General features: G+C 45.9%; 2 protein-coding genes across 5 annotated transcripts; one reads left to right on the top strand and one right to left on the bottom strand.

Annotated features, from left to right (window-relative positions):
- The first annotated feature begins 935 nt into the window (after positions 1–935).
- Positions 936–2,940, top strand: LOC120664014 (mitochondrial import inner membrane translocase subunit Tim9-like). Of its 2 annotated transcripts, XM_039942973.1 has the most exons (3): positions 936–1,077; positions 1,166–1,398; positions 2,668–2,940. In XM_039942973.1, the coding sequence occupies exons 1-2, from the start codon at positions 980–982 to the stop codon at positions 1,365–1,367; spliced, it is 300 nt and encodes a 99-aa protein (XP_039798907.1). In that variant the 5' UTR covers positions 936–979; the 3' UTR covers positions 1,368–1,398; positions 2,668–2,940. The 2 variants fall into 2 exon arrangements, with proteins under 2 accessions (XP_039798907.1, XP_039798906.1); XM_039942972.1 differs by lacking the exon at positions 2,668–2,940 and having other exon boundaries at positions 1,166–1,751.
- A 778-nt stretch (positions 2,941–3,718) lies between these two features.
- LOC120664012 (small nuclear ribonucleoprotein Sm D2-like) lies at positions 3,719–9,768 on the bottom strand. Of its 3 annotated transcripts, none has more exons than XM_039942970.1 (6): positions 9,573–9,691; positions 9,318–9,422; positions 9,186–9,226; positions 8,982–9,059; positions 4,196–4,300; positions 3,719–4,107 (listed from the first exon to the last, which is right to left on the bottom strand). In XM_039942970.1, the coding sequence occupies exons 3-6, from the start codon at positions 9,201–9,203 to the stop codon at positions 3,991–3,993; spliced, it is 318 nt and encodes a 105-aa protein (XP_039798904.1). In that variant the 5' UTR covers positions 9,204–9,226; positions 9,318–9,422; positions 9,573–9,691; the 3' UTR covers positions 3,719–3,990. The 3 variants fall into 3 exon arrangements, with proteins under 3 accessions (XP_039798904.1, XP_039798905.1, XP_039798903.1); XM_039942971.1 differs by having other exon boundaries at positions 9,318–9,450; positions 9,573–9,683; XM_039942969.1 differs by lacking the exon at positions 9,318–9,422 and having other exon boundaries at positions 9,573–9,768.
- Between the last annotated feature and the right edge of the window lie 540 nt (positions 9,769–10,308).

The raw sequence follows: 10,308 nt of genomic DNA, 5'->3' as shown, positions 1-10,308 counted from the left end.
GCAACTGTCCTCTGATCCTTGAAAAACAAACTCTCTGGACAACTGCACCGACGCCATTAACCGGTGCATCATCGGTTCATCCGATGTATGCATTTTTCTTGGTCTGCTTCTGCCATTGCACCGACGTATTCAAACTTCCTATCGTCGGTTCATCCGGTGCCAAACCCTAGCCCACAGGCCATCTCTGTCATTGCACCGATGAGTACATTTTGCCTTACGTCGGTTTAACCGGTGACTTGATTTCTTTTAGGTTTCAGGGCGCTGCCCTGAGACCCCCGTAGGGGCGGCCCTTCGGGCCTAGCTTCGCCTCTCTTCTCTTTGTCATCACTTGAACCTAAAAGCCTGAGTATATCATCTAAGCAAACACATTAGTTCAAGTGTTGCGTGTGTCATCAATCGCCAAAACATTATATTGAAATATGGCATGAGAGGCCATTTTCGCTACAACGGCGCTGACCCCAGGGTCTATTTCTGCAAAAAGTTACAAAAAAGACACATATATGAAATTCTTTCGCAAAAAGGACTAAATTGCAAAAATTACGGCCGGTCGCCCCGCAGCCGGGCGGCCAGGGCCGGCCGCCCCGCTGCCGGGCGGCCGGCCCCCAGGGACCTGCGCGCAATTTTCTCCGTGAAATTTTTTTTCAGAAATGCCCCTGCCGCCCCGCTGCCGGGCGGCCAGGTCCCGGCCGCCCGGCAGCGGGGCGGCCGGGGTATATTCCTGTAAATTTCCAAATCGAAAATATATTTTTGTAAAAAACAAAAATAAAAATTATAAAAATAAAAAAACCGCGCAAGCAAGGAACGTGGAACCGTGGCCCTTTCCGGAACGGGCCGGCCCATGGGCCCTTATGCAGGAAAAGAAGGCCCATGGGCCGCATCTCGTTTTGTATTGGCAGGGTCTTCTGGCTAGTAGGCTCTCTGCCTGCTTTACCCTTTCTTCTTCTCCTCCAGCCCGTCCTGCAAGAAACACAGCTGAGCCATGGACGCCGCTGCCGCCGCCGCCACGGCCGCCGGCGACGAGGAGCAGGACCAGGCGCGGATGGACGCCATCGCCGACGGCCTACAGACCCGAGACGCGTAACTACTCCTTTCTCGCGAGGAGCCCTTTCCTTTCCTTGTCTGCTTGCTGAGCCGTGTCTCCCCACCCCGGTGCGGTGCCTCGCAGGATGCGGCTGTACAACTGGCTCACGCAGCGTTGCTTCTCCGACTGCGTCGTCTCCTTCTACCGCCGGGCGCTCGGCAAGCGCGAGGAGGAGTGCGTCCGCTCCTGCGTCCGCAAGTACCAGCTCTTATCCACCGCGTCCGCCGCGCGCTTCGCCCACTTCGCCGACCCCAACAACTCCTCTCCGGCAGCATTTGACGATTGATTCACCGCTGCTCTTGCCCGTCTACGCCTCTGTACGATCCCAGTTCGTTGTCCTCTTCTTGCCTGCCGGCCCGCTACTTTGTTTGCTTCAGTTCTTCAGTCTAGCTTAGCTTTTGCTTTGTGATCTCAAGGAAACTGAAACACGACGGCATAATACGAGAGTAGCATTTACTATTGTTGACGCCGAAATTTTCATTAGGAATTGGAAGGCCAAGACCAAGAGTGACTGATTTGTACCACACAAAAAAAGTTTGGAATTTTGATGAATGAATCGATGGATGGATTCTTCATGTCCTGCTCTTTGCTCTCTGAATGAATTTTGTTGTTCCAACTACAGCTTGCATGGTAGTAACTTGATATGAATGCAAAAAAGAATTATTTTTCATCTCATGTGATGCTTCATGTTTAGCTTCAGTTTCCATCCTGTACATTTGTACAACATCACTGCAATCCAGTTCAGTTTTTTCTTTCTCCACCCTGGGAAAGGCAGCAATGTTTCATTCAGAAGATGTGGCTCTTCAGAGTAATGTCTGCAAGCACAGATGAACCTCATATAACTGCCACAAAGACTATGCTATTAACAAAAATGGTTAACCCTGATCAGTATAGTGCATTCCTCTATTGCAGATTTATATTGGAACAATAATGCCTGTAAGGTAAATAAGACCATTAACAAACAACATTTATTGTGTCGTTCTGATTGCTACTGTTATCATATTACCCACCATTGTGTCTTGTGATGTCCAAAAGGCTATTACTCAAGTAATTAAGTATACACTGAAAGCCAATAAATGTTATTATGCTTCTGAGCTAAAAGAGATCATCCCAAATTCATAGTAGTCTGCTAAGAGATTTGATCTCACTAGTTTTGATCAACACCTCTGGGTAAATACTCTTGATGTGTACAAGTTTGACAAACTACTTGGAATACTGTTAAAGATCAAGTTCATATTGTTTGCAGTATTTATTTACAAATATTGTTAACAATAGCAGGTATGAGCTCAGCTCACAAACTACATGCAGCAAGTTCATGAACAAATATTGGTGACAATAGCAGGTAAGTCACACCTTAATTAAAAAAAAAACTTAAGGTCAACCAGCTTAGGGTGTGGACATAAGGATTGCTCCATGACATGCATGCCCTTTAGTGCCCGGAGAATCTAAGGGAGGATGAGATGTTTCTTATTGCAAATGGGGCCCACCTTAATGTTACTTTAGGGCATGGGAATAACTAAACCTTGTTTTTGTTGGGCCTCAACTTAATGCTATTTGAGCATTGCACATTGCCCTTGTCCTTACAGGTATGGGGGAACAAATGTTGTATTTCTTCAGATGAGACCTCAATCTGCCATGATCATCAATAAGTCTATGCATATTATACTTATGCGCAGAAGAAATGTGCAACAGAAGAGTGAAAACCTCCTTTTTCTCTATTTTATAAGTAACAATGCATCATGTATTGTCTTTTCCTTTGTTAGATGAAATTTGTTATTTCAAATACATTAGTCTGCTGCCTTGATATAGACCTGACCTGAATTCTCCATACTAAGCGATGGGTGAAATTTGTTGTTCAACTCTTGGTATTCCTGGAAGATGACCAAAACAGTTCTTTTTTAAAAAAATTCCATGACCAGGACTAAGATGAATCAATTATTTCCTGCCTCCTGATATTTCTATTTCCTGAAATGTGATTGATCAGAGTAATATGCCCAACATCATAAATTGATCTGAGATAGCAAAGACAAAGATAACACTGACAATAGGTTGGATAGTCACCATGATTGCATATCTTCGGTGATGCATACATTGGTCTCTTAGCATCAACGAGACACTCCCATTGTTAGGAGGAAGCATATGAGTCAATCGGTTCATGGTGACTCCTGGGCTTTTCCATTTGGTTTTGTGTTCTTCTGATAACATGGAAGATCACACTGACTACTGTCACAGTGCAACTACATGATTCATATGCGCTATATCTGATATAAGAGGCTCATTTCATCTCTTTTTTGTGTTATCCAAATTGTCCAGATTTCTTGATGTTTTAAACCTATGTTGCTCAATGCATCTTGAGGCCAGAGCAGTACTATGCACATCAGCCTATGAGATACCGTCAAACTTCAAATTCGGCCAATAGATTGAATCCTTGGAAACTCTGGTTAACAATTGGCTGGTTTACCTTCTCCTTGCATTCATGTAAGAAATGAAATGAAATAATATGATATGTAACAGGCTAACAGCAAAAACACTTCTGCCAACGACTGATTCCCAAGTCCTGACATGCTCTATATTCCTTTTTCCTTTCTGCAATCCCACTTGTGTACGATTGCGTAGTTCACATCCCAATTTAATCGATACTGGCACTCAGGTCACTTGGTAATTACTATTCTCGAATGACAGCCAATTCAAACGGTGGAATTGCCAGTATTCCAAAAATAAACTAAAAATTTAATTCAGTTACAAGAGGTAAAACCAATTCATAGCATCCAACAACCACCCTCCACCATTGACATACACAGCTAATTCTGGCTCAGGAATTGTCGTCTAATGCAATCCCATGCTACAAGTTGGCATACAGACTAATTCATAGCACTTTACTACTTGCAAAGATCTCATGTGCAAGAGACTCATTTTGGGTTCCTGAGAACAATGATAACTGAATCACCACGGAGGAACATCTTGCTTATGAACCTGTCTTTGTTCACTGGAAGAGCCTTCTTCTTGCCTTTACCGGTTTTTGGTACCTGAAACACAAGCAACAAGTGTTCACGAATGAGCAAAGCATACAAGACAAGGAAACAATACAACAGGAAGAAGAATGCGGTCACATACCTCAGTCCACATCTCCCTAACATTCTCAAGAACCATGTTGCAGTGCCTATCAAATGCCCTCACACGACCAAGTAACTTCTTGTTGTTCCGGCAGTTGATAAGAACCTAAGATATAGGGCACAACACGTAATAATCAGGATAAGGACTTAAGGAGAGGTTGCAAAGTACTATCTGCAGTCAATGCAATTCAACAAAAATCTCTTATAATATGCAAAAAAAAAGCAGAGAGAAACAATTATACAGCACTAAATCAACAATGATATAGCAACCACACTTGTAGAAAAAAGATATCCTTGGATAACATGACAGATTATACAGCACTAAATCAACAATGATATAGCAACCACACTTGTAGAAAAAAGATATCCTTGGATAACATGACAGCTTAGGTCACATGGGTGGAAATATGTCCTTATGGGATATGGTACTTGCTTGCCCAGCTGTTGGCAGCAATTAAGCAGGTAAGAAAGTTACAACATACATCTTATAGCTTATTTTGCAATTCATCACAGCAATAAAGATCGAGTCCTTTACCTACATACCCTTATGTAAAGTACCCTTGACCTCCATACCCCTGAAAAATGAATTCGCACCTATATACCCTCACGTTTAGTTTTGTTTACCTGTGTACCCTTCCGTCCATGTTCCGTTAAGATTTAACGGTAGAGAAGCCCTGACAGGTAGGACCTACCAATGAAAATGACCATTTTACCCTTACCCTTTCATTACTAGCTACTCCTTCCTTTCTCTCTCGCGTGTGCACAGAATAGAGGAAAGCCATCACCCGCCACCTCCCCCAACCCTAGCAGATCCGCACTGCGGCCGCCGTAGGGTGCCGCCGCAGGCCGCCGGGAGGTGCGCGCAGGGTCGCCCACCCGCGGAGCTCGCGCGGGGCCTGCGCCCAGGGCCTGCGCCATCCTGCTGCTGGGCGAGCCCAGCCGATGCTGCTGGCCGCGTGGCCTAGGGGGCCACGCCTAGCAGCTGCTGCTGGCCGCGTGGCCTAGGAGGGCCACGCCTAGCAGCTGCTGCTGGCCCCGTGGCCTAGGGGGGGGGGGGCGTGCCTAGCAGCTGCTACTTGGTATCTGCTAAATTGGACGAGTTAACCTGATTTTTTACTATGGTTGTGTTCTAGCTCCGGAAAAAGATAACCAGTGATGATTCAGTCAAGCTAGATTTTGGAAGTTCCGATGTTAAATATGTAACTGATTGTGATAAACAAAATGCTGCTTCTTTTAACATCCTGCAAATTCTTCAGTTGTTCTTCCAAAACACAGAAATTAAATGTTGAGTACTTGAGTCTGCAATTCAAACTCTTAGCCAGCTGCTTTTAGCTAGACCATGTCACCTGTAAGCTCAACAAGATGATCCTGCAAGTCTATGGTCTGGACTGTAATCGCTTACCATGGTATCTGATCACATAACATCCATACCAAACAAAATCTAACAGGAATGAATCACAGTGTAAACGGATAGCACCCGTTTTGTACCCAACCAAACAGTACCCAAGTGGTACCATGGTAGGTTTAAAGGGTTCTGTTAGTGAATGTGTTCGTACATTTGAGCGCCAAGGGCCACAAGGCTGCATATCACGACCGAATGAATCTGCAGATTTTACTCAGAGCCACATGAAAAAACAATTCGTCAGCATACATAGAATTCTAAATATTCCAACAGACCATGAAAGGGTATACATGTTAACATCAAGTTTACAAAAAGGTGTACAGGTTAAAAAAACTCATGAGGGAAACACCTCCTTCGCATAAGGGCAAAATTGTCTTTTCCCAACTCTATTAGCCTCCGTTAGTGCTCATTCCGTCCAGAAGGGTATAGGGGTAAACAAAACTAAACGCGAGGGTATAGAGGTGCGAATTCATTTTTCAGGGGTATGGAGGTCAAGGGTACTTAACATAAGGGTATGTAGGTAAATGACTCATAAAGATCAGCAATCCCAATTTCTGGCAATGGAAATAGCAAGTGAGAATCACTTTTTGACTGAATGGGCCAATCATCAAACGAACTAAATTAGTGCAAAATCAATAATTCCACTCAGAAAATAGATCCTGGCAAATTAATATAACTATTGATAACAGAAATAATATTATAAACATGATGCTGAGGTAGATACTGTAGATAGGAAACCCTATGATTGAGAGGTACTAGTACTACAACTTTCAAAATCATGATGAGGTGTAATACTGACTACCAAGACTACCACATCACTTCCATGCACAAAAAGTTTTTTCCACAGTTAAGTTCTATAAATAATATTCAAAAAGGGCGGCCTGGTGCAAGTGGTAGTGCTTGCCGCCTGTGAACCTAGAGGCCACAGGTTCGAGCAGTGGCCTCTACACATTGCACGGTGTGTGGGAAAGACCTCCCGCTAATAACCTCCTCCAGACCCCGCACAGTGCGGGAGCCTACGGGTCCGTTTGGTTGGGTGGCTTAGCCCCAACCAGGTTTGCTAGGGACACCCTGAATATGTTTGGTTGCCTATCCAGCTCTCCTAGCCTAGCTTATCCAATGCAAAAGGTAACTCCTAGCCATGCTTATGGAGAACGAGCAAAATGACCTTTCCCAGCAAGCCAGGCTTGGGCTAGCACGCGGTAGCTCAACGAGTGAATCGTATCACCTCTGCCGGTCCTTCCTCTCACCTCCATCAGACATAACCCCTTCATCTCCGCCTCCGGCAATTGCCATGCCGCCCCCAAACTGCTTCCTCCACCTCCGCCGCGATGGGAAATGCGCTCCCCGCAGCGGCGGCATCCCCTGCGCCGCGCGTGGAGCTCATCTGCGCTACCGCGGCGGCATCCCAAGCGCGGCCCCTGGAGCTCATCCGCACAGCCGGCGGAGCTCGCCCACACCTGCACGCCCACGCCGCCGGGTGACGCTCGCCCGCGCAACCAAGGGGAGCTCTGGGCGGGGCTCGCCCGCCGCCGCCGCAAGCAGGCCGCTCGGGGGAGCTCTCCGCGACATTCCTACCAGGTGCTGCTCTACGGACCTCGACCGCGGGTATTGGCGTGTGCACAGTAGCGGAGCCAGAAATTTGTGGCTGGGTATGCCGAATATAGAAAAAAAAAATTGAAGCTAATACGCAATATAGTTGACGATAAGTTGCATAACAAATCCATAATCGCACCGTTCGGCTGCTGTTACAGCTGCCACCGCCATTTTGCGCTGCCTCAACATGCGGTAGCTACAGCCAAGCGCTGTTGAACGGTGCGAATAATAACCGGTGGCGGCCTCCTTCGCACTGATGCTGGGGTGCTAGCATTGGGACGGCGAGGGGCTTGCGGCCTGCCCCTGCCGGAGTTGCCGTTGCCGAGTTGGGGAGGTCATCGGGATGAGAGAGTCGGATGCCGGTCGCAGGAGTGCCGCCAAACGCCGATCCAGGGGATAGGCGGAGGGCCGAAGGCGAAGGGCTCAAAGCCGAGGGCCGGAGGCGCACTGGGGCGAACGCGGAGCCGGGGGGGACGGGGGCTCAGGGCAAGCTGTGAGCAGAGACGGAGAGAATGATTCTTTTGCATTTGGGGCTTCCTTGTTAGGCTTTGTTGAATTGGGTCCATAAGTTGTATATGATACTCTCTCTGTGTCAAAAATAAGTATAGTTTTTGGCATCCAAATTTTGTCCCACAAAGAATGTAGTTTTAGCTTGTAATGAGATTCATCTAATTAAAACAATACCAATTATACCAAGAAAGCATTGCATAGAAAAACGTATAGAGCGAATCAAATATTCAGTAGATATTATTTTTCTAGTTTCAATGTGTATGCATTCATTAAGGATCTAGAAAACCAAATAAATAATACAGTTTTCAATCACAATTGGTAGAAGTAATTATGGGTAACAAAGTTATTTTTTTGAATGAGTAATGTGTTTGAAATTTTCTAAAACTACAATTTTTGTGCAATGAAGGGAGTATATACATCTATGAATACATGTTGATATTTTTCTCTAAATTTTGGGTATGCCTAGGCAAACAGGGGCATACCCCTGGCACCGCCCCTGCGTGTGCAGCTCCTACCCACAGCCGCCATGAGGAGCTTGCCTGCGTTAATGGTTGTGCCTTAGCAGGAAGAGCAAGAGTGGCCGGTAACTCCACCTCTGTGTACTACAGGGTAATTATATCACTCTTAGCCAATCAACCAAACAGAAACTAACTAGCACAAGTCTATCTCCACCAGACAACCAAACACCAACAGATTGCACTGCCAAGCCATGCTTAGCCGAGCCTGGCTTAGATTTTAAGCTTGGCTAGCCTAGCACAAGCAACCAAACAGACCCTACGGCACTGGGTACGTCCTTTTAAGTTCTATAAATACAATGCTGGTTACTGAGGCTACTGCATCACTTTCCATGCAAAAAATTATGATAATAATGTTAGAATCAGTATACAATGCAAGGATCACAACTAAAACCATGTTTCAGCTAAGAAGCTTTAATGGCTCCTACGATTTTCTCAAACAGACGGTTCAGGGTAAACAGAGCTAACACTTGTCTCAGACAATGAATAAGAGAGAAATGCAATAGCAAAATCAGACTAGGTTAAGGATACACAGAGACTATGGTAACACCTGACCCTGGACCTAAGTTTCAGAACTACGAGGAGGAGGTGGCACTGTGGCAGGGTATTGACACAGCAGGACAGGCGCCTCGGATAGCGGATCATGGTAGCAGATTACACAACATATACTCCAACACAAACATGCTTTTCATACTTGGACAAGAAAAATCAATGCAGACAGACAGCAAAGAAGGAATAGTAGTTTCCAGGGGAAATCCACCAACCTGGGTATTGTTCTTGACGCTCATCATGAGCACTGACAGAGGACCTGTGCTGAACTCCTCCTCCTCCTCCTTCTTTCCCTGTTTCAGCAAAGGAAAGGGGAAGACCACACAAGAAGCAAATCACAATTAATTCACGGCACCAAGAAGAGGAGAGCATACAACCTCGCACATAAGGGAAGAAATGCAGTAATCATGTGGGCTTACATTGGTTTCCTCCGCCATGGCTTTGAAGTAGAACTGGCAGTCTGCATACAAATTTCGAAAGACAAGTCACTCAGTATTCTGAGACCTATATGTAGCGGATCTCAGATCCATATAAAGAAAAAAAAAATCTACGAGTCTGCTAGTTCTTAGCGTTGACAGCTAAAATTCAGTCCAATTGCAGAGCAAACAAACGAATCAGCGAATCGAAACAGCGGTCCTTGGCTCCTTGTGAGGCATCTAGACAACAGCGGATGAATCTCAAATTCTGAATGGATCTCCACACAACACAACAGGCGGCGCTCATCAGATAGAAGAGGGTGAATACGACATGTACGCCGGCGGGAGAAGGAAAATAGGCGAAGGCGCGCAGCTGCTGCTTGCAATCACCTGGGTGGCGTGGAGGCGAGTCTGGAGCAGCGAGGCGGCGGCGGGAAGGAAGAACCCTAGGCTGGGTGGCCGGCGGGACGAGAGGGTTTTTCCTTTTTCTGGAAGGCGAAGACGAACGGGCTACGATTTTACACAAAGCCCCCGAACTTATCTGGATTCGCCATAGCATTGGCGGATGGGCCGTGATGGCTTTGGGCCCAGCCGCACAGGACTCGATTGCTTCGGCCTACTGCAGTTTCCACTTTCATTTCTAGTTCACTTTGCAAGCGGCGCGGGCTCGGGCAGCGCGGGCCCGTTTGGTTCCTGCTGCGTTATTCCATTCTACGAGAAAATCTTCTTTGCATGAAGTAGTAAATGAAGTCAATTTGTAAAATTTTTTCAAAGATGTGTGTAATTTTTCACGAATAATCTAATAATGGTAATTAATCGATAATTGTCTATAGTGATACTACAGTAACCACCCTCTAATTACGCGATCAAATGCCTCATTAGATTCTTCAAGGTCACTGGCGTGGGAGTTCTGAAGTTGGTTTTGTAAACTGACTTTGTTTTACACCATAATTAGCGGTCAAAATGTCCACCGTCCATTCACTTTGCCGGCTCCGGCGGGATGAACGTGGCGGTCACTCCTTAGGAGAGAACCTGCAAAACAACTTAACGGCAGCACCATAAGTACATTTCGTACTTGCAGAACTTATCCATAATACTATACATTTGGTGGATGCAAAAGGCTAGT

The sequence above is a fragment of the Panicum virgatum genome, chromosome 3N (assembly GCF_016808335.1).
Source record: "Panicum virgatum strain AP13 chromosome 3N, P.virgatum_v5, whole genome shotgun sequence".
NCBI lineage: Eukaryota > Viridiplantae > Streptophyta > Magnoliopsida > Poales > Poaceae > Panicum > Panicum virgatum.
This window is presented reverse-complemented; position numbering and strand designations above follow the sequence as displayed.